A 24,145-nucleotide genomic window follows, 5' to 3' on the forward strand; every position below is an offset into this window, starting at 1 on the left:
GGTCTATAATTTCATGTTTACAGGGAGATTGGTCCCATATTAGCAAAAGAGTAAGTTCACATCTGACAATTCCCAAAGCATGTAAGGGATGCTGAGAACAGGGCTGTTCCCGTAAGGCAGCTGCTTTGGGCCCAGCATGTAGCAGCCTAAAAGCACTGGATGACTCTCCTGCTTATCCTAAAGCTCAGCTCTGCTCTTGACATTTCCTGGAGATCCCATTCTTCTTCCTAAACACATCCCTGATCTCTACCAACTCCAGGTCTCCATGGTGAAGGAATAACCAAACAAGAACAAGAGTTGTCTGCCTAAGTGTAGCCCCTTCATCACGATCTGGACTTCCTGGTCTTACACAACTCCATCTTTGTTGTACAACTGGAGGGATTTCCCATCATCTGCCTGCCACACATATTCTCCATCCTCATCATCAGTCTCTAAGTGGTTCCTAGCTCCACAGACTCCAGAGAACTTCTTCAAAATATCCTTCAAAGATACCTAACGAGACCTGGCCAGAAGATGGCAAGAAAAAATTTTGTAAAAACAAGTGCCCCTGAATTAGAGCCTCTAAAATGTCAGGAATCAATAGAAAATGTCATATTGCCTGCTAACTTATCTTGTATGATCTCCATAAAAAGAAGGATAATACCTACTCTGAAAGATACACAATTGAAATCTGCAGATAATGCTGGATGGTACCTTGGGTTTAAAAGATATAGTTTCAGTCTATGCAAGTCAAGAATAGTAATACAGGCACACACTAAAGTTTGAATAGCTAGAAAGAGGTTCTAAAACTGGAATTATCTTGGGGGTAATCAGGAGTTAACAGTGATAGAAAAGGGTTGACAGTAAAAACTTTTCTGTACCAGCAAATTCTATCCAAGACAGACCAGGGGAATTCCCTGAGGGAAATTTATCCAGTATACTATCTCTGGGAAGTTAGGAGTATATTATCAGCGGGGAGTTCCATTATATGCTTGAAGGAGCTATTCAGCAGAGACAGAGACAGGATTGGGAATATTTTTATCATGGAGTTATAAATATGTATAGAATGAACTGTCAAGCTGGTAAAAAACAATTTTTTATTTAAGCCTTCTAAAAGGAAGGCTATGATTTCATGAAGTTATCAGACTAAAAAAACAAAAACAAACAAACAAAAAAAACATGCTCCAGCATCTATGCCCTCCAAAAACCACCAGTGTTGCTCCTATAAAGATACTAGCTGCAAGAGGATAAGATCCTTTTGTAAAAGGCAAGTTACAGCTTCCTGTCTTTTACGGATCAGTCCTCCAAATATATTTCCTGACAGATAGAGGGCAGCATAACACACAGTTTGTATTTGAAAATCACAGAGGCTGTCTCTCTCTAACGTGACTGCATCACTCGCAGACGTAACAATGACACAACTAAAACAGAAGAGATCCATGTGCCATCTGGTGGCGAAAAGGAGAAAGAGCACTCTTCAGATATATCAAATTCCTCTAGTTTAGAAGGAATTAAAGTTTAATTATCTTTATCTGATGACACCCTCCCTTAAATCTCCACCAGTAAGTCTTCCGTGGAAAGTAAACCGGCAGTCTTCATGAAACCTTTCACAGTTTTACACTAGTTTAGTTCCATACCCCCAAACACTAATTGAAAGCAAGCAGCAATTTCTAATGCCTGATCTCAGTGCAGGGAAAATGAATGAAACTCAAAACAAAACAACAGAAGAATTTTTTAGCAATCAGTCAAAACAAAAGAGTTTGAGATGACAACACCAAAGACAACTTATGCAAGCAAAAAGAAAGGGAAAAAAACCAGAATAACAAAACCCAGAAGTTTCAAGTTGAGAGTATCTTTTGGTTAATCTGTCTCATTTTATAGATGAAGAAAGAGGTATGAAGGAATATCTCTGGTGCAATCTCCTTAGTAGTCTGATTAAAACAAGGTACCACATTCCCCTATCACACACTACAATAAGTAATTCCTGATTTTTGATGGTAGGATAAATTGGTACTATCCTATACTTAGCAATATGGACACAGAAACTTTAAGAATATACTGCAGAAATGCAAATATACAGAGATAAATATAAAATTATTCTTCTTGTAGCACTGCTTATAGTATAAAAAGCTGGTAACTTCTCAGTAAGAGATCAAGTGTATAAAGTTTAGATTTATTCATGTGACAAAGTACAATTATTCACTAGAAATAATGGGAATACATCTGTATGTAATGCTATCAAGAGATGCTGAGAAATGTTCAGCAAAATGCACAACGGTATCTACCACATGGAATCCCACAGATTAGATTAAAAATATGTGTATACCCTCACATTTCTGTAATTTTACTTTTTAAAAAATTTTTTTTAATATTTTTATTTATTTTTGAAGGAGAGTGAGACACACAGAGCATGAGCAGGGGAGGAGCAGAAAGAGAGGGAGACAGAGAATTCGAAGCAGGCTCCAGGCTCTAAGCTGTCAGCACAGAGCCTGATGCAGGGCTCGAACTCACAAACTGTGAGATCAGGAGCTGAGCCGAAGTCGGACGCTCAACTGACTGAGCCACCCAGGTGCCTCTGTAATTTTATCTTTTAACGCCCCTGTCCCTTAAAGTTCCAGTTAAGATTAAGATTCTATTGGAAAATTTCCCACATTTTCCCACCTGAAAAGGATTTCACCCTTTCATTTATTAGAATAACACATACAGCTGAAAGGTATGTTAACCATGGTCACTCCAGGCAGGGAGAAGACTTTTTTTAAAAAATATTTTTAGTGTATTCTATGTATTTGCTGAAATGAAGATATCATAATAGTACAGGAAGTGGCTTCAGACAGGACCATGGTAAGAGAGAGGAAGACACAGAGAGTGGGTATAATAATGGCAGAAGTCTACAGAAGCATGTCTTCTGATGGCTTCAGTATTCTCAGTGAAGTAGGAGGACTGAGAATGAGGGAGATATTGGGTCTTTGAGAAGAGAAAAAGTGTGAAATTATCATTTAGAAGAATAGGAAGTTGAAGGTACTCGAAATGTTTAATATCCAATTGCTTGGCAGGATCAAGGGCTAAGCAACACTGCAAACTGAGCGGAGGAGACCCAGAAGAAAGAACAGCCAGTGAGGTAGGAGAAAAAGTAAGAGCATCTGCTGTCCTGAAAACTTGAAAAGTCTATCATGGAGGACCAAATGTTTGTTTTTCTCCAGCCACTTTCATCAGCACAGCTACCTGTACAGGGCAAGGAGAGACTGTGGTTTTTGCCAATCAACTATGATGAAATCAGAGAGAGGTAACAGAAGGGGAAAACATCCAAGAGAGTGATTATTATGATGATGAACCATGGAATTTTAGGTGAGGAGGAGAGTGAAGTCATCGAGGAACAGAAAGACAGTGAAAGGTGGTAGGACAAATGGACTGGAAGTCCCAGGGCGTGGCGGTCAGGATACTAGAGAGAGAAGTAAAAACATAGAACGTGGGTGGCATGAAATTAAGACTGTGGAGGGACTGCAGTTTTGGTGATGACCGTAGGAGGGAATGGATGAGGTAGAGGACAAGATCACTGCAAAAGAAGAACTCAAGGAAGTGGGAAGCCAAAATACTGGCAGGATCATGACTCTTTCATACAGAAATTGCAAAGAATTAAGGTGGAAGTGGTACTGGAGTACTGCAAAGAGTAATCAATCGCTAACCTGGCTGAGAGAGGAGTAACTTGGGATGTTAATAGATCATTGGCACTAAGAAAGGAACTGGGTGATGTAATTTGATGTCATGAGATTCAAAATTATGGGTTTTTAGCCAAGAGAAAGGTGGTATGATCTTAAAGTGGCAAAAACAACAACGAGGACATCTATACCATCTCTGGGTCCAGGTCCATTAAGATGAGATTTATGTGAAAAAAAAAACCCACCACAGGAGAAACACAAGAAGGAAAGCAGTGTTGAGGGAAAGCCAGGTTTCTATTAGACCAACAAGGTTAAGTTGATGTTATTGGAGACTTTGCTTGTATTGGACCAAGAATTCCAGAGGACACAGGGAATGGGTTTCAGGTGCTCAGGTAGGATCAGAGGAGGAGACTGAATAGGAGATACGTAGACCCTTAAGGGGATTCGAGTATGGGATGTGAGGACGACCTATAGTAATACACACCAAGATAAATAGCATAATATTAGATCCAGTGAATTCAAGGCAAATGGTGATGGAAAGGTTGAGAGGAGAGAGGAGTATGTGAAAGGGATAGTTTAGGTTGTTTTTTTATACCCCTGATGATGGGCAGAGGACAACCCAAATGTTCAGGGCTCCTCATTACCCCAGGTGATAGGAGATTCAGGTTTTTTAGATGATGAGGAAGTGCCCTCTGATATTATGGAACTTCCCAAGTACTTTGCACTAACTCATAGACTGATCCTACTTAGAACCCAAGAAAATTAGTAATTAAAAGACAATAATCCCAACAAATATTCACTTGAATAGCACTTGGAGTCTTAATCCTATACACTTGAGAGCAGTAACGAACTGATGGAACAGACATCTTTCTGCCAAGACATTCAATGAATAGGGTGGAGCATGCTGAGCTCTTACAAAATCTTGTTTCTAGGGGTTAAAGTTGCAGAAACTGTAAAGATTCACTTGGACATTTCCTGATAAAAATCCAACTGAAAGAGTGCCCCCTAGTGGACAGAAGAGGATCACAGGGAAAAGGAAAGACCCTTTGACCTCTGGGGAAAGAAGGTATTGCTTCCCCACCACTGGCTACCCTTGAAGCCTGAACTAAACAAGTTCTGGGAGAGCAAGAGAGGATTGTTGCCAACAGTTCTGACCTGTGGGACAACAGCACAAACACTGGGATCTTGATGCACACAGTCAAATCCTAATGAAAATACTGTTACTGTGTATGAAATTTGCAGCTCTTGGTCAAGATCTTACTTTTAGGCAGAGTTCTTTCTAAATTACTGCTGATAACCACTTGGAGAGCTGTTCTGATGATGCCCAAAGTTGCCACAGGCCCCTCATACTTTTTAACAGGGAGAGGGTTTAACCTACATATTGTCTGTCCAATGCACACCACTAATGGAGGTTAGCTTGTGGATCTTAAAAGCCCAGAACATTTTTGGATGGAAGGAATAAACCTAAAATGGAAAATGTCACTGTTACTTAGCACATCAGTTATCACTTCTTACACCATTCCAAGGACAGTATTTTTCATGGGATCAAGTCATTAACAAAAGAGAGTAAGAGTTACAAGGAAAGCTGAATGAAAAACTACTTATCTCATACATACAAATAATGACCTGAGGTCACCACAGTGATGAAAATGCTCCTTAGGAAAAGATGAAAAAAATTAAAATTTAACTAATGAACGTGTTCCCAAGGAATTCAAAAGGCAGAGTCAAGAAAGAGACCATGATAAAAGACTCCTTGCTGATCACCATAAGAAGAGTGAGATCACCATAAGAAGAGTGAGAAAGTAAAAAGGGCTAGAAGTTTTTATAGCACTGCCTATCAAATCTGAATTCATAATATTCCCTGGCAAGGAATAAATCAACTGAGGAAATTTGTGATTTATAGAAAGTCAAGAGTTCAGAAACAAGAGACTAATCTTTAAGAGAGAAAAATGATCAAGAGAACTTGTAGTATACATTTGAGGACTGGCTCCTCTCTCTGGGCTCTTACTTAAAAACGCCCACATCTTCCTGAACCGTAATGAAGAAGTGGCTGGAGACCTCTGACTAAGGAGGGAGATGTAAAGAGTGAGGTAGGCGTTTTCTTTAAGGTTTGTTCCTGGAGTAGGTATACAAGAGGCTTTAGGGATAAGTAAAATAAAAGGGGGATACAGCTATGTCTAACAAGTAACGGAGACTTGTGTTTAGCAAATGAGAAAGGAAATAATGCAATATTATGAACACCTACTGTCCAAATAACTTCCTCATCAAGCCTGGCAACTACTAGGCTGAAATCATCTAAGCAGAACTTTTATTGTAATAGAGAAGCAGGTCTTAGTTCTCCAACTGGATTCATTGCTACAAGTGAATATACTATAATCAAAACATGTCTCTTCTTCTTCAACCCTAAATATCCAGTATTTCACCTACTTTCCCTAATCTGTTATTTCTTTTTTGTACTAAGAGTCACTGCCAATTCAAGGACTGAAGTGAAGTGCCTGAATGAATGAAGTAGTTGCAAAACTACTTCTTTCATCTTTTGTCTGGAGCTAAGCTTCTGGAAACATTTAGGGGAGGGATATACACTTCTGGAACGCAGAGGGCCAGAGCAAGGACTTTGGAATCAGACACTCAAGAGTGCGAATCCTGGCTTTGGCACTTACTATATAGACTTGTAAAAGTTATTCAAGTTAGGTCTCTAATTCTTTATCTGAAAGACAGAATATTTACAGAGTGCTAATGAGTATTTATCTATTGTTTAATTACATCATCAATATTAAGACTATGAAACTGAAACTGGTTACCTACCTGACAAAAAGGATTAAGGATGAAGATATTCTGAAATTTTACATGGACATGTTTAAAACATCAGAAACAAAAGAAACCTTGCTTTTATAATCAGGAGACCTGGGCCCTTAGAGGCCTACCTCTGAAGCTGTTAAAGCCTGAATTTCCTTACCTGACATAAACTTTAACTAAGATCCTCAAAGTCTTTTTTTACTCAAGTGTTTTTTTTCAGGTATGTTGTGATCAAGGGGCTACTTCGGAACAATATGCATGGAGTTTGCCAACCTGAAGCACCAAGAGAAGGAAGTTCAAAACTGCATCAGGAAAGCCAAGGGCAAATTAGCCCTGATCACAGTGGGAGTTATACATGGGATGGGGTCCCTATGCAGTACTTCTGCCTGCTACCTGAGACCCCCTGCAGCAATGGCATTAAATCAACTATTCTGTTCCCAAGAGACATGTTAAATAAGTCCCAATATTCAAATACCTCTTGTATCACCAGAGATTTACAGACTAACTCAAAGGGGAAAAAAGCAGGCAAACAGAGAAGAAAAAAATAAATATCAGACATTAAAGTCAGTAAAACATTAAAAATCCAAAGAAAAAATTATTTTTAAAATGGGGAGGCATTTCTTTTTTGGGGGGAAATTAATGAAAACATAGATGTACCATGGGCAACAAGCAGCAGGAATGTCCTGGTGCATCTGAGTGCTATAAGTAACTTAGAGTTGGGTAAACAGTAAGTACTTAGGATTATATTTGACAGAGAAAATAAAACCTCCCCCAGGAATTTCTTTAAATTATTAAGATTTAGAATGTCTGGAAAACTCATGATTTTGTAGTTTTCAGAACACACCCTCAAGTGTTTCCTAATGAAAAGACAGGGACATTAAGACAGTGTGCCAATTTAATAGCTGCAAATGGTTAACTGAAACTAAAGATATTTAAAGACTAGCTAGTTGGGTGCCTGTCAATCAGTTAGGTGTCTGACTCTTGATTTCGGCTCACGTCATGATGTCAAGGTCGTGAGATTGAGTCCCGTGTCCGACTCTGTGCTGGGCATGGAGCCTGAGTAAGATTCTCTCTCTCTCTGCCTCTCCCCTGCTTGTGCACTCAGCAATCTACTAGTGAGGATTATTACTACACAAAAATCAATAGTCCATTAAACCAAACTAAAGAAAATTTAAAAAAGAACCAAGGCTGGTAGAAAGTTAGAAACTTAAATGAAAAGAATGTCATTTCTAGGGCAGAACCTGAGAACTGAAGGATCATTAAAAAGTTTGGTTACAGTGCTGAAAATGACAAAAGATAAAGTCTGGCTTGGGTATTTTTAACACACCATCTATCAATTCACAGGGGGAATAAAATGCCAAGGAAAACCATAAACTGCAGAAAATCCCACTCTCATCAACAGTAATATGAGTGTACAGAAGTAGGATGTGACCAAGGCAGGAGGAAAGGGGTCCAGCCAGTATGCATGCACAGTGGCACTCAGAGCACAGCTACAAGAAAGCAACTTAGGCCAGAGCCAACAAAGGGCTAGATTCTGTGACCTTACAAATCAGGAAATCATTTGATTTTGAGTTTCTCTGTCAACTAGTCTTTGGTGATATACTAGAGTAGGGTAAGTTGTCATTGTCATGGTATTTTTCACTAAGAGGGTGGAAGTAATCCACTGTGCTGGGCTTTAGTTCAGAAGATGACAGCTCTTCTGGAATACAAGGCCACTTTGCCCTGAGTGACAGGGCAACATGTCAAGTCTGAGCACAGCAATCTCACACTCTCAGATACATGCACATATCTAGGGACCACCAAAGACACCTAGCAATGTTAGGCTCCTTATAAGAAAGCGCAGCTTGGTCCCCTCATATCACTTAAGGAATAAAATAAAGGGGCAGAAGGAGGGCAGAGAGAAGATGGGGAAATGCTCAAAAGTTGCACTTAGTTTCCATCACTAGGGTCATAATATACCCCTAAGTAAATAAAAAAGCTTTAAGATGGAAATACAAAATTAGTGGGCTATAATTGTCATTAAATTCAAATACTGTATTCTTCAGGGGAAATAACTACAACTGCCCCATCATAAGGCAGCACAAAACCACAAAAATTAGGAAGTGAAGAAAGAAGAGGGCAAAAAGATCAGTTCTTCTAGAACAAAGGGGAAGATACAAAGGTGAAGAAGCAAGAATTTATACCAAAAAAAAAACATGGACCAGAAGACAAGATCCCTAGATCTGGTCATTTAACCTTGGGCAAGGTACCTACTCACTCCAAACATGCTACAGAATGGAGATAATACACATCCTGCTTATCTCTTAAGGCTTCTTTGCAGATCCAAGAAGTAACACATGTTAAAGCAGTTAGAAGACTACAAAACACAACAGAAATGTAAGGTAACAGTATTAGTACTTCAGGTGTGGCAGCTTGGACTTAAAATAACTTTCTACCCTGTCAGTTAACATCACAGGTACTGAGCCTTCTGGACTATTAATAAAAAAAAAAGAAAAAAAAAACTGCAGTAGAGATATCAATCCCCGATCTCTCAGTCTTCTAAAGAGAAATCGCTTTACATCTGCTTCATCTCGCTCTAATGTTCAAGATACTCAATTAAAAGGCTCTTCTGTATTCTTACCTTTTGAAGCTGGAGGGAAAATGGCCAGGAAAACACCAAATATTGAAAAGAAATGGAAGGGAAAAAAAAAAAAAAGAATCACACATGGTTTTGTTACTATAGACAGTCACTCAATCACCTAAGCTATTCAAAACTCCACCCAACCCTTACTGAGTGTAGGTCTAGGATGGCACCTGAAACACAGTGCCAGAATCCGTTCAAGGGTGTTACTAACAGGGGCCTAGAATGAGCTTCTTGTCACCTTAATCTCATATCCCCAACAAGTTATACTGATATAAAATACCCATATACAAAACAAACTGGGGGGAAAAATACCAAAATGCAACAGTTTTCTTTCTCAACCTCAGCATCCCCAGAAAACAAAAATATCTTAATTCCTTCCTAACAGGAAAAACCACCTCTCTTCAACCCTCACCCAGGGACAGGAAAAGAATGGAAAACCCACTTAAAGGACACTCCAAGTCCTATCCTGGCCCTGGGCATGAAAGAGGAAGGTACTCACTCTTGGTCTGGGCAGAAAAGGTAAGAGTAAGTTTGGCGAAAAGTTCATTGTTCTCAAAACGGTCCTCCTTCACTTTTGTCCAGAAGCAGTCCTGGGACAGGTCCTCAACAACAAACTGTGGATAAAGGCAGAGTGTTGAGTTATTAAGCTGAGCTCTGTACTTTCCAACCTGGAAAATGGATTAAGATGCAGAAGACGTGGGTAGTGGTTCTCAGCAAAATAGACTAATCCAAGACACAGAGGAGCTGCACTCTTCATGGTAGGATCAGGAGACAGTGCTTCCAGTTTGTTTTTTGGTGATTATTCAAGAACTAGATTCAGTTATGCTACTTATCTTCCTCCTAACCTCAAGTCCTCTAGTTTTAGAAGTATTGAGGATTTCACATCTTCCCTTGCTCTACATTATATTTTTCCCAAAAATTTAGCTATTAACTATGACAAACGGAAAAAAACAATTTAACTATGACAAATTAGTTTACGAGTTTATTAGTTTATTTTGTATCACTAAGCTCTTTTAACTTGGTTTCTTTAAGCAGAAGGCTAATGCAGAAATCACAGGGGCCTCAAATGCACAGTGGAGGAAATACTGTGCCATGCAAACATGTCCTCTGTAACTCACTGATGGCAGAGAGAGGTATCAGGATGTATCCAAAAGCCACAATTTTCCAGATCAGCACTACTGTCAGCAGCTCGCAAACTGGTGAAATGACTATTACCAAACTGTTACCATGGCACTCATAACCTCAGAAAAAAGACCAAAAACATTAAAGATATGTTTAGGGTTTGTAGCAGAGAATAGGGCTCCAAGAACTCTCCGAAGTGATGTCTGCCATACAGAAGACGCCTAACATGTGCTGAATAAGCAGAAGCGTGAATGGAACCTGAAGGCAGATGTTAGTTGTAAGAAAGGGAAGACCACCTGGGCACAAAGTAGGAAAGTGAAGTGGTTTCTTAATATCTACTAATGAAAAAAATGGACAGAAATTCTCACCTTGGACCAGTTTGGCCTTCGGAGCTGCACTTCTGGCTTATAAAGCTTCTTTGGGGTTAATCCAAATGGCAGAACTGGGGCTGCAGGAACTCCAAATCCAAAAGGGGGAGGTGGAGGCATACCCATTCCAGGTGGAGGTGGAGGGATTCCAGGACCTCCAGGAAATGGAGGGGGTGGAGGGATTCCAGGACCACCAGGAAGAGGGGGAGGAGGAGGGGGCATTCCTACTCCTCCAGGTAAGGGAGGAGGGGGTGGGAGGATGCCAGCACCCCCAGGCAAAGGAGGGGGTGGGGGGATACCAGTGCCCCCAGGCAAAGGAGGAGGTATAGGGATACTAGCGCTCCCAGGCAAAGGAGGGGGTGGGGGGATGCCAGCACCCCCAGGCAAAGGAGGGGGTACAGGGATGCCAGCACTCCCAGGCAAAGGAGGGGGTGGGGGGATGCCAGCACCCCCAGGCAAAGGAGGGGGTGGGGGGATATCAACAGTACTTCCAGGCAAAGGAGGGGGTGGGGGGATACAAACACCCCCAGGCAAAGGAGGGGGAGGTGGTGGAGGAGGAATGGTACCACCTCCAGGAAGAGGAGCTGGTGGGGGTATGCTAACCACCCCCGGTAAAGGAGGGGCTGGGGGTGGAGTAACAGGGCCAGAGTCACCAGGTAAAGGAGGGGTGGGGGAGACAGAAGCACTGCTAGGAAGGGCTACAGCAGTAACGGCAGCGGAGAGAGAAGCCATTTCTTTCTTGGCATCTTCCAGTTCCTTAGAAAGCTTGGCAACCTAGAGGAACAACAACAATGGAAGTACTCCTCCCTTCACTCAGGGACTACTGGGGTTGGAAGGGACCTACAAAATTACTTAATCCAAAGTTCTCATTTTTACACACACCACACTGAAAGTAATCAGACAGACTCCTCAAGTCATACCTAAAGTCACAGATATTTAGGACCCAAACTAGAATTCAGGTCTTCATGTTCTTAGTTTAGCATGCTTTGCATTAAAAAGGCAACTTCAACCTTTATGTTAAATTCTCCCTTTAATTAGAAAATACAAAGTTCAAGCAAGTCAAATATTCTAGTGATAAAACCATGTAAGTGATCAACTTATCAGATACCATATTTAAGTATTTGTAACTGCAGGGGTGCCTGGGTGGCTCGGTCACTTAATGCATCTGACTTCAGCTCAGGTCATGATCTCACAGTTCCCGAGTTCGAGCCCTGCGTCGGGCTCTGTGCTGACAGCTCAGAGCCTGGAGCCTGCTTTGGATTCTGTGTCTCCCTCTCCCTCTGCCTCTTCCCCGCCAGCGCAGGTGCACACTCTCTCTCTCTCAAAAATAAACATTAAAAAAATACTTATAACTGCAAAGAGAGTATGGGGATAAATCTGTCCAGAAATAGCTAAAATAAGAGAAAATTAGCAAATATGTGAAGAGGTAATTTGGATTTTACTCCTGAATGTCTCAGAAGACCATTAGTTTTAATTCTGGGTAGTACTGTGACTCCTTTTATTCTCTACGTTGTCTGTATTTTCCAAATTTTCTATCTTATGTATTACCTCAAAATAAAACAAAAAATAGTAAATGATTTTTAAAACATGCACCATCTAACTAGATTACCTATTAGTAGCTGAACCCTCCCGAGGAATAAGGTGTCTGACTCCTGCTGCAGACAGGCCTATCATGAGGCTGCTGATGGCTTAGAGGTCACTCTGCCTCCCCCGCTCAGGCATTACCTCCCCTGTGAGTTGAGACACCTCTGCTTCCAAGTCCTGTTTCTTTGTGGCTATCTGCTGCTTTTCAGAATCCAAGGCATCCTTTTCTCCCTGAAGATCCTGGAGCTTCTGCTCAAAGTCACTTTCCATCTTTTTCATTTCTACCTGTAGCTCATGTCGTGCTGTTAACTCTGAGTCCAGCTAAAGGAGAAAGGAATTAGGCTCTTTGTAAGCTCTCCATTCCAGCAAGAAGCACAGCGTTATTCCCCAAAATTCACTATTTTGTCCCAATGATTTTAGAGAGCTCACTTTCCCAGGGAATGCCTGGGAAAAAAGACCACCATGATTTTGACCTTAAAATCAAGGTTAAAGAAGGGGGAAACCAGGGATCATTTCCACAGTCTATCTAATTTGGGGAATTACAAAAACAAAAACAACCTAAGACAAATACTGTATGATTTCACTTACGTGTGGAATAAAAAAAAACAAAAAAAAAACAAAAAAAACAAACAGATCAACAAACAAAAAAAGCAGAAACAAACCCATAAATACAGAGAACAAACAGGTGTTTGCCAGATGCAAAGGGGGTGGGGAGTAGGCAAAATGGATGACGGCAATTGGGAGGTACAGGCTTCCAGTTATGGAATGAATAAGCCACAGGGACGAAAGGCACAGAAGAGAGGATATGGTCAATAGCATTGTAATAGTGTTGCATAATGACAGATGGTAGCTACACTTTGTGGTGAGCACAGCATAATGTATAGAGTTGCTGAATCACTATGTTGCACCCCTAAAATTAACCTAACATTGTGTGTCAACTATACTTCAGTTAAAAACCAAGCAATCAAATAAACCTAAGATTTTAAAGAAATTTAACACTGTTAAGACATTTCACCAGAGCAGCTATGGTGGACAATCCCAGCAGCCTCTAGGAGCAAACCCCCAACAACCGCAATAGGAGTCCGTAACAACTAAAGAGGAAAAAAAGAATTCACACACATATTCCTGTTGTTCTAGGAATAAGAGGCCTGAGATGCCAGCAAAACTGCAAGAGCTGTCACTGTTATTCATGAGAGCCATCTGTCTCTTCCTGTCCTACCCAGGGGATCAAGAACTGTGTACCACCAATTCCTCTGGATCACATCCATGTTAGTTTCTCCAGTGACTAATCTATACCAGAAAGGTTTCTCCCAGGAACCGCTACTGTGTGCTGAATGTTTGCTAAGTATCACAGGTGACAGTTTCACATGTCCGAAAAAACATAATCCTTAAAAAGGGAAAAAAAGACGCCAATTTTTTTGATCTCTCATACATGCCTTTTTTTCCAACTCTGTAGCTTTGGCTTCAGATTTCTCCACCTTTGTTTTATCAATCATTTGATCTGAAAAGAAATAGAAGAATCAGTAAAGTTCCCAATTCTCTTGTCTTTCCCTCTCACTACCTAAATCCTTCAATATAATGGCAGTCTTCTGTCCATTTTCTCACTTTTGTTATACTTCTTACTGTTCTGCACTAAACAAAGAAATGAAACTTTCTATTGAGCTCAACACAGAATTTCTGGGTGCCTGTGATGTGGTAAGGCCGCCACACTGGGCAGCATGGAGAGTGCCTACAAGTGGTATTTATGAACTTCTGAGACCAGGAGTCAGATGACAGCTAAACTCCCTTCAAAAGGTGGGGCGATGTGTGACTAGCGGTACATTCTTAGTTTCACATAGAAATAAACTAAAGGTCTGTATATTCCTAACACAGATGTTGATGATCACCTAAGGACACAAATGGAAATACCTGGAGACTAGGAATTTATCTTCCATGAAACTTTCATTGGAGAAAGACACAAAATGAAAGGTAGAAACAATATTTTAAGGAGGCAGATAGAAGAATATGCTTACCAATCAACCCCTCAATATCAATCTGGAGGTGCCGGCACTTGAAGTCAGGATCAGCCCCATTCTTGTGCAGAACTATCTGAGAAATACATTCTTCAATCAGCTTATAGTACTGCGGTCTATGGAAGAAACAGAACAAGGTTATCAAAGGAAAACCAAAATACAATTCTCAGAAGCAATCAGGATCAGGAAAAGTTAACTGCTTTGATAAATGAGGGACCTGAGGATAACTATTCCAGAGAAGACCTTTTCGTAAAACTAACAGAAGTATGTTGCCAGGCTAGGCAACTCCCTCTTCTACAGCAGCTACTCCATCTACTTCAGATAATCAAAACTTGTTGCCATCTGCTTCCTAATGCCAATAATTTCCCATCTCAAAATTCAGGCTTGATCCTTTCCGTGATAGACAGCACTACTGCTTACTCTCTACTTCTAGGCAACCTGAAAGAACCTTAAGTGGGCTCCTCCCTTTGCTACCATCTTTATACCCCCCACCTCCCATTTCCAAAATGGGAAGGACACTTTACGGTATACACTCTGACCTCTTCCATACAGCCGCCCTTCAGTCCGATTAAAAGGACAACTGACAACTCTTTATATATCTGACTGAAAATTAAATGTAACCTTTGTCTTTTCTTTTTCCTTTTACAGTCTTTGAATTTAAGGATTTTTCTCTCTCTACTTCGGCTCAAATTTAATACTTCTCACAGGTATACCATCTTACCTAGCCTCATAGTCATTTCGGACCAAGAGTAGGTGCTGCAGGATGGACAGGAAGTGTGGCTCTGCCTTTGAATCCTTTACTGTGTTTAGGAGAATCTGGAAAACTTCACTGAAGTCAGTGGAAAAGGGGAAGAGGCTAAGGAAAGCATATATTTAGAAACTGTTTGACAGGTCGATTGCCCAACTCTGGGGAAAAGTCCCAAGATGCCACTTCTTTTCTAACAGCCATTTCCCCTGTAAACATTACCCAAAACTTTAAGCTCCATAAACTTCCGAAGGCCAAGGGACCAGTGAGTTGGGTGGTACTATACACAGAGACAGAGGATTCCCAGTACTTGGCTTGAAGATCAAACAGTAGACAGAAATGAAATGATCACTACCCACAAGTCACGTGTGTCAAATAGTGATACATAGCCAGACTACTCCCTCTGTCAGTCTCAGGGACACCCACAAGAAAGCAAATGACAAGCCTACTCCCCGACTTGTGAATGTTCACCAAAAACCAGCTCTAAACCTTCATAAACCAAGCTCTTATATTCTAGGAAGTCTATACACGTTTTGATGGCTACTTCCATGCTGAGCAACCCTCAGATCACCTTTCCTAATTTCTTTGGCCCATGCTGAGGTAAATAAAGCCCACAGCAATCAAAAGACACCTGCCTCACCTACTGAGAAGACACACAGGCTGATACCCTGTTCAGAGTCATTACCCCACACCATTTCATGCAGGGATCTATAATGAATGTCTCATATGTCTTGAACCCAGTCCATAAAAGGATATTCCATCTCCATTCGAATGTCATCTAGCCGTCCCTTCAGGTCATAGGAATCCTCTTCCCCTTGCTCATCAAACACATTTAGTTGCACTCTCATATCATCATTTTCAATCTCTCGAAGATCCTGTCAATGATCAAAGTACAAGTCAGGGAACCCAGAAGCATCCTATGCCAGCCAGAAACCGAAGCCTTTCAACCTGGTTCTTAAATTGAGAGCGAAAGTGACCCCAGAGATGACTGAGCTATCAAAGCAGGCAGCAGGCAGCCTGGCCTCTCTAATGAAGAGCTGCATCTCACCTGCAACACCTGATGCAGCCCCAAGCGCATCAGTTCACTTCGGATGTGAACTCGGAAGTCAAGTTCTTCAGCTGGTGTGATGAGAGCATTGATCAGCTGTAGACATCCCACCTAAAATAAGCAAATTCAGCACTTATGTCATTGTAATCTGCTAGAGATCAAGATTCCGTTCTCTTTACATGAGTGCCGAGGACCCCAGATGTCACGCAGAAGATGCAGTACAAAACCACAAGAACAACTTTCTGCTGGCGCCATTTAGATCTGATTTGGGCCCAGGTCTGGGTCGCTCAGAAGTCTAAATGATTCCAAGGATTTGATGGTATACTCTGTACTAGGCCTTGGCTTTCCTAGCATTTAAAGAGATAGCATGCCCTTTCACCAGCTCATAGTAAGGACAGCTGCTTTCTCTCTGCCTTCTTAGAGAGCAAATCCTGAATGATAAAATAAATATATACAGACTCACCTCATTTCACTGAACTTCACTTTACTGCACTGCTCTATATATAGTGCATTTTTAACAAACTGAAGGTCTGTGGCAATTCTGTGTTAAGCAGGTATATCAGTGCTAATTTTCCAACAGCATTTGCTCACTTCTTGTCTCTGTGTCATGTTTTGGTAACTCTCAGACTATTTCAAAGTTTTTCATTATTATTTTATTTGTTATGGTGATCTGTGATCAGGGATTATGACTCTCTGAAAGCTCATATAATAGTGAGCATTTTTTAGCAATACTGTTCTTGTAGACATAATGCTACTGCACACTTAATACACTACAGTACAGAGCAAACATAGCTTGTATATGCATGCATTAGGAAACCAAACAATTCATTTACCTCACTTTATTGACCTATTTGTTTTATTGTAGTGTTCTGGAACCAAACCTGCAGTTCCCCTGAGGGATGCCTATACCTGGGAACCATTCCATGTGTTCTATTAAAACATCAAATGAACTTAAGTCCTTCCATTTTGAATTCTATTATTGGGCACAGTTCAGAGGATATACTTGCCTTGAGCGCAATGGAGGTCCCACTTTTTAATCCATCCAACAATGGCTGGAAGCGTTCTACCTCATCCATCTCAGCTCTTTCTGTCATTGCCTCCAAAACCCTTTCATTCCTGCCCAAGAAAAGGAAAGGGAGAGAAATGTCCAGGTGCCCTGACACACACAAGCACAATAGGTAGATTATACAGTGGCACAAATCAGTTAGGAAAAGAACATTACCAACACCCAGGTTTTCAATATAATTCTCCTTATCACCTAGGTCAGGAGCCAGAATCTGCTGAAAGCTAAGAACCATCTCCTTAGAAAAATGTATTCTCTAAAACCCATTCCTAGACTCCTATCTATGGATACCAAATTAAGACACCTGTTCTATGGAGTATCAACTGGTACCACTTTTGGAGGGGTATTTAATAGTACTGGTTTTTAATGAATTTAACATTTGGCTTACTTCTAGAAACTTATCGAACATAAATGCATAAATGTGAAAGAATATATGTACAAGGATGTTCATTATGGCATCATTTGTAATAGTAAAACTTAACACCTAGAGCAGAGGCCAGAATGTGCTAAGAAAAAAAAAATGTCACCTAAAAAGTCTAGCAATGGGGTAACTGTTAAATAAATTGTGGGATATACATCCTATAGAATTCTAAATAGCCACCTAAGATAATAAGGTAGATCTATAAATACCCACAGAGAAAAAAATGTCCAAGATCAACTGTTATATTAAAAAAAAAAAAAAAAAAAAAGGTAAAAAGAAATGAATGGTATGATTTTGTTTGTATTAAACCAAACTGTTCCACAAAAATAAAAATCTATCCTAGGCATGTGATTTGTTTTACAGAAAAGTTACATCTTTCCTTCGTTCTAAGATAGCATCTTTTGGAGCAGCAGAAGGTATCTCATAATTAAACAAAGACAATATATTTGTCTATGCTAGAAAAAAAATCAATGAGATTGCACCAAGCCATTAACACTGGCTACCCCTGCAGAATAGATTTACTAGAGGGATAAGGCTGTTAAATTTTACTTTATATGTTTCCATATCGTTTGAGTTTAAAAAATAATGTGTTACTTTTGAATTAAAAAAACAAAAAAGTAAAAGCAAGCTTTGTCCTATAAATGTCCTACAGACATTAATGGAGACCTAGGAGATGCTTTGCTATCCCACTGATAACCAGAAGTACACTGATGATAGTGCCACACACCTAACAGTCTTTTTTTTTTTTTTTTTTTTAATCTTTATTTATTTTTGAGAGAGAGAGACAGAGTGTGAGCGGGGGAGGAACAGAGAAAGAGTGAGACACAGAATCCGAAGCAGGTTCCAGGCTCTGAGCTGTCAGCACAGAGCCCGACGTGGGTCTTGGAACTGATGAGCCATCAGATCATGACCTGAGCCCAAGTGGGATGCTTAACCGACTGAGCCACCCAGGTGCCCCTGCAGTTACAGTCTTTCTTAAACATTAAGATTCATGGTGTTGGGGTGGCTGGGTGGCTCAGTTGGTTAAGCATCCAACTCTTGACTTTGGGTCAGGTCATGATCTCATGGCTCTTGAGTTCGAGACCTACATCAGGCTCTGCACTGACACTGTGGAACCTGCTTGGGATTCTCTGCACTGACACTGTGGAACCTGCTTGGGATTCATTCATTCATTCATTCATTCTCTCTCTCTCTCTCTCTCTCTCTCTCTTTCTCTCTCTCTCCCCCTCCCCCACTCAATACTGTCTCTCTCTCTCTTTCAAAATAAATAAACTTATAAAAAAAGATTCACAGTGTTCACATCTTCGAAGAGATATGGTCTTACCTAGTATTTAAGACAAAGTAGACACCCACTCAATTTTCCTCTAGATTAGGGAAGATGGTAAAAAAAGAGAATGTAGGAGAAAACGCAGTCACATACATGTCCTCTGGCTGTGGTAGGATACAAAGAGCAGAAAGCAGCTTAGCTGCATCAATCATCATGTTGGGAACAGCAGGATCCATGGCTCTGACCAGCAGCAGGATTCCTTCTTCTGTTTCCAGCATGGTCTTGATTCCAAACTAGTAGGACAAGAACAGAGAAGGGAGGCTTAATGATGACAGGAAGTAACCAAGGACAAAGTCAGGGTTGTTATGGATTGAAAGGTGTTCCACCTAAATTCATATGTTGAAGTCCTAATCCCCAGTACCTCAGAATGTGACCTTACTTGGAAATAGGGTCATTGGCAGATGTAATTAGTTAAGTTACAACAAGGTCACACTAGAATAACATGGACCCTTAATCCAGTGTGACTACTGAGACGTGGGGACACACACATGCACATGGGAAGAACATCTTGTGAACATGAAGGCAGACATCGGAGTGATGCATCTGAAAGCCACAGAATGCCAAAGATCACCAGCAAGCCACCAGAAGCCAAGCGAGAGGCATGGAACACACTCTCCCTCACAGCCCTCGCAGAAGGACCCAATCCTGCCAACACCTTGATCTTGGATTTAGAGCCTCCAAGAACTGTGAGACAATAAATTTCTTGTTAAATACAGTTTAGTCCAGTTTATAATACTCTGTAGAGCAGCCCTAGCAAACTAACACAGGGGTAGAACTTTTCCGAGCTAAAGAGATAAGCATAGCAAAATAATTTTATACTAAATCAAACACAATTCTAGGTCTTCAAGAACAAAAGTCTTTAATTCTTGTATTTTTTTTAATGCCCCCTCCCATCCAATGGAGTAAATTAATTATAAAAAAATTAAACAATGAGGGGGCGCCTGGGTGGCTCAGTTGGTTAAGCATCCAACCTCGGCTCAGGTCATGATCTCATGGTTCATGGGTTCGAGCCCTGTGTTGGACTCTGTGCTGACAGCTCAGAGCCTGGAGTTTCCTCCAGATTCTGGGTCTCCCTCTCTCTCTCTACCCCTCCCCTGGCTCATGCTTTGTCTCTATCAAAAATAAACATAAAAAATTTTAATAAAAATTTAAAAAATTTTAAATATTTTAAAAATTAAATGATGAGCAAGATATATCTGCACTCAAAAGCAAACAACTGTGAGATCCCTGAGTTTAAATACTAAACAGACAGGGGTACCCAGATGACTCAGTCGATTAAGCATCCAGCTCTTGGTTTCAGCTCAGCTCATGCATGGTCTCACATTTTGTGAGCTCGAGCCCTGCATCAGGCTCTGCACCGACACTGTGGAGCCTGCTTAGGATTCTCTCTCTTCCTCTCTCTCTGCCCTTCCCCCGCTCTGTCTCTCAAAATAAACAAACTTCTAAAAAAAAATTAAATACTAAACAAAGAAAAAAAAGAAAGATTCTACGGTAGAAACAGTCTGGAAAACAAATAACCAGAGAATAAAATAAACCTTCCAAAAACAAACACAGGTCAGGAAATTCAATTAGCAAAACAAAGTATAAAAAGAGGAAGGAAAGCAAACCTACCTTCTGAAACAGACATCAGAACTGGAGAAAAAAAGGTCCATAGAAACATACTTAGGTGACAATCAAAAAGTTGTAACACTAAAAGGGAACACTACAAGTCTTGAACCTCCTATTCCTAAGTCCTTTTTTGGAGTTTGCCAACAGAAAAGAAAGAACAGGGATCATGATGGGGGTTGGAATGAGAATAGGAAAAATCTCACCTTGTTGTTCATAAAAGCTTTCAGGCAACGAATGATCTCATGCTTGTTACGGCTATCGTAGCCTCTGTGTGTAGGAGACATAATCAGTGAATTCCCTTTATTCTATACTCCTCTGCCACTTGACTTTTCAATCTTGCAAACAAGGGTCTTCAAAACATCCCCAATTAGTAGCCGAGTAAATTCTAGTACATACCACTTTGCCCTGAAACACTGGCAAAAACAGGTAGCTGAAGAGGCATTGCCACCATAAGACCTTTGGTTAATCCTGCAATCCAAGAACTTTATACTACATTAAAATCTCCTCTTTAACCCCCTCTAGGCTTCTAAGTGCTTAACTCCATCAAGATAACATCCCATCTATTACTGCTTGCCTCACTACTTCAAAGGTTTCAAGCTTGTACATTCAGGAGGTATAGGCCTGGTGTTTTGTCTTAGAAAGATCCCAGGAAATAGAAAAGTCACGGTGGGTCAGACTGGCTTCAAGGTAGCCTAAGACAGTCCAAGGTATCCCCCAAACTATCCCAACCTTGAAGACTATCATAAACCCAGTCTCAAATGCATCAAGTGTATTCTAAGACTTTCAGGTCCCAGCCAGACCAGGTCCCAGGACAGCTATGGATGAACTCCAACCCCACTTCCAGATAGGGTAAGTTATGCTACGAGACCCACAATCTTATGTGTTATCCACCATGTTCCTCTTCCGTTTCCTGCATCTGTAATCATCCCTCAGCCTCTAGTTTGCCCTAGGTAAACCTTGTTCTCAACTAACAGCATATTCTCCTGGTCCACAACTTCTCATTTTATTGCCATTTTCTCCTTTAGAGCATACAGACAAGTTCCCCACTACCCTCCACTGGGAAGATGTCAAAACTTGGAAGTCCTCACCCAGCAGTCTCCTCTTTCTCATCATGGAGTCGTTTAAGGATGTCCAATAAAGAGGTCAGACCCTCAGCACCAAATGTTTGCACCCAGCTGTAAGGAATAGACAGAGACAATGCAATATCAATTATCGATAACTGCCCAAATTCTACCTGGCAACTCTTTACTCCCAATCCAGAATTCTCAGACATCCTGACTCCACCAGTAAACCCTAACTTTGGGCTCTTATTCTTGTTACCACTTCATAATCCTCACCTGACAGGGTTGTTGTTGAGGGAGACACGAAGGGACTCTAGGCAGCTGAGCAGATGCATATCCCGCAAGCCTGACCTCAATTCTTGAATGTACATCATAGCAGACCTAGAACTCTCCTTCTGGCTCATGCCCTAGATGGAGCATATGGAGAGATTAATCAACACTGGACCCAATCAGCAAATGGACTAGAATCAGTCATTACATTACGAATATCAAGGCAGACACACATCATAATTACTACCAAACTCTGTGGGACTCATAATTTCCCATCCCATTCCCCATAGACTTCGTGAAGATTGAATCAGGCAAAAAGTATGTTAAGAATGGTAACTCAAATGAGAGTAAAACATGAATAGACTTATACGACAGAATAAAAGAAGACTGATGTAGACACACAATGTTCTAAGGAACTGGTAAAACAAACAGGTCCAAGATGAGGGCAGGGTCTCCCACGTCATGGGTATCTGCCCTAGGACTCACAGCCTTAGAGGTGTGCAAGTATTGGGACACCATCTCTCTCTTGATGATAATATCCTTCTCCCTCAAAGGTTGCTGTTTCTCCTCGTTAAGGTTCATATCCAGCTAGTAGAGGAAGGGGGAAAAAAGGAAAAAACAAAACTGCATCAAGTTCCTTACAATTTTTCAGTGTTTAATATTTAGTATATTTAGTGAGAAGTTAAATTAAATAGTTACTGAATAAATAAGTTTTCCTGATCCCTTGAGGTTTAAGCTATCACCAGACAATGAAAATTCCTCAGGGATAAATGTTAATGGTTAACATTTTAGCATAGATTCCTACAAACACTTTTATACTCTTAATGTTTTTCCTAACAAAAATGGGTTTTTAAAATAGATGAAAAAATTTGTTTTATTATTGAAAGAAAAGCACACATACTGGTTTTGTACTTGGAATGGATCTTAAAAATTTCCTCTGGATGACTGGCATCATCCAAACACCCACAAGATGTGCACCACTCTCAGGCATAAACACCCAATACCCCTGGTTAATTCAGTCCCTGTACAAACTTCTTTCCCATGAAGAAAGAACTAGAAAAGTCTGATAAAGCCCCTCAACAGATATAACTTGGGTGTATTATTGAAGAAAAGGCACTGCTTGAGCCTTTGTATAGCCATGTGTCTGAGCTCAGTACCTTGATGAGCACAGTTTAACCCAACAAGTCTGAAAAAGTATCTGAAATGGGGAAAGGGTAGGGGTAAAATGGATACTTTCCATTTCTTCTCTTCTACTCTCCATTTCTCTCTCTTCTCTCTCGCTGTGTGTGTGTGTGTGAGAGAGAAAGAGAGAAAGAGAGAAAGAGAGAAAGAGAGAAAGAGAGAGAGAGAGAGAATGAAACACTGCCTCAAAATAGTAATACTAATGTGATGTTTTTCTGACCCAATTCCTGGTGCTTTTTTTCTCCTTTTACAGATAAACTGAACACAGAAATTGCAACGTACGTGGCCTTCCGGTTGAATCAGACCCCAAAACACAGTATATTTTGCTTGGCTAGCTCAACATTTTAAATTTGGAAGACTTCATATAAAAATACAGATTTCTAGCATCACAAGATGCAGTCATCAAATTTCAGATTGTGGGTAACTCTAGAAGTCAAATGATTTCTTCCACAAATTTTTTGTAGTAATAGCAAGGATAAAACAGAGGGACGAAACCTGTAATAAAATAAAACTTAAAACAACATTCATACAATGGACCTAACTTGGAACTGTGATTTGAGCAAACAAATGGTTTTCAAAAAAATGATCTAATGGTGAAATTTGAAAGCTGGTTATGATAGTTGATGCTATGAAAGAACTACTGTCTCCAAAAATTGAAGATTTCTGGCTTCCTTAGAAAATACAAGTATCTGGCACTACTGGCATTTCCAACTGGAGTGCTACAGAGCCTACTGCCACTGAATCACGGCTGGCCTTCCTAACAGGCCGAAAGTCCTTCTGCATCCGACTACAGTCCTCACTCCTTTTCATCATCTGCTATCTGGTCTAACTTATTCCTGCCAACTCCCTGGCCCCCAAAGACATGTAAATTGGCAGTCCAAACCCAAGAGATTGTGTTAGGCTCATACAGGACTTGGATTAAGAGACAAACTAAAAGCTTTTACTGAAAAAAGAATAATAGTGCTGGCTGAGTGTTTACTATATACCAGGCCCTGTGTTAAGAATTTTAAGACCATGCTCTCAATTAAATGAGGTCTGCCGCTAGTCTCTATTTGAATCTGAAATCCTATATCCAGGCAATATACAGGTCTTATGAAACCTTAGAAACAAGTACTCAAAACTTTTCAAGACTGAGCGCTAGTGGACATTCACTGAGTGTCCTCTTCAGTGTTCCTCACTGAGGACAGGAAATTAAGTCACATCCTTGTGTACTTCATTACTCAACTGGCTTCAACCATAATCTTTAAAGGTCTTCTAGTAATTGTAGCATCAGATTTCTC

The 24,145-nt window shown here is 40.6% G+C and overlaps 1 protein-coding gene and 1 long non-coding RNA gene across 4 annotated transcripts in view; one reads left to right on the forward strand and one right to left on the reverse strand.

Annotated features, from left to right (window-relative positions):
* Positions 1 to 24,145, reverse strand: part of DIAPH1 (diaphanous related formin 1) — a 103,829-nt gene that overhangs the window by 50,613 nt on the left and 29,071 nt on the right. For all 3 annotated transcript variants that reach the window (XM_042937675.1, XM_042937660.1, XM_042937668.1), the window contains 15 exons: positions 22,170 to 22,271; positions 21,690 to 21,820; positions 21,441 to 21,527; positions 20,556 to 20,619; positions 18,838 to 18,977; positions 16,941 to 17,049; positions 15,934 to 16,044; positions 15,642 to 15,760; positions 14,862 to 14,978; positions 14,141 to 14,256; positions 13,565 to 13,629; positions 12,270 to 12,449; positions 10,545 to 11,318; positions 9,554 to 9,668; positions 9,052 to 9,060 (listed from right to left, as the gene is read on the reverse strand). In XM_042937675.1, coding sequence (XP_042793609.1) covers positions 9,052 to 9,060; positions 9,554 to 9,668; positions 10,545 to 11,318; positions 12,270 to 12,449; positions 13,565 to 13,629; positions 14,141 to 14,256; positions 14,862 to 14,978; positions 15,642 to 15,760; positions 15,934 to 16,044; positions 16,941 to 17,049; positions 18,838 to 18,977; positions 20,556 to 20,619; positions 21,441 to 21,527; positions 21,690 to 21,820; positions 22,170 to 22,271 — 2,239 coding nt within the window. The remainder of the gene's footprint in view (positions 1 to 9,051; positions 9,061 to 9,553; positions 9,669 to 10,544; positions 11,319 to 12,269; positions 12,450 to 13,564; positions 13,630 to 14,140; positions 14,257 to 14,861; positions 14,979 to 15,641; positions 15,761 to 15,933; positions 16,045 to 16,940; positions 17,050 to 18,837; positions 18,978 to 20,555; positions 20,620 to 21,440; positions 21,528 to 21,689; positions 21,821 to 22,169; positions 22,272 to 24,145) is intronic.
* On the forward strand, positions 1,065 to 3,098 carry LOC122219433. The gene is made up of 2 exons (XR_006202365.1): positions 1,065 to 1,541; positions 3,033 to 3,098. It is a non-coding gene; the product is annotated as an uncharacterized LOC122219433 (long non-coding RNA).

This window comes from Panthera leo, chromosome A1, assembly GCF_018350215.1.
Source record: "Panthera leo isolate Ple1 chromosome A1, P.leo_Ple1_pat1.1, whole genome shotgun sequence".
In the NCBI taxonomy this organism is placed as follows: domain Eukaryota; kingdom Metazoa; phylum Chordata; class Mammalia; order Carnivora; family Felidae; genus Panthera; species Panthera leo.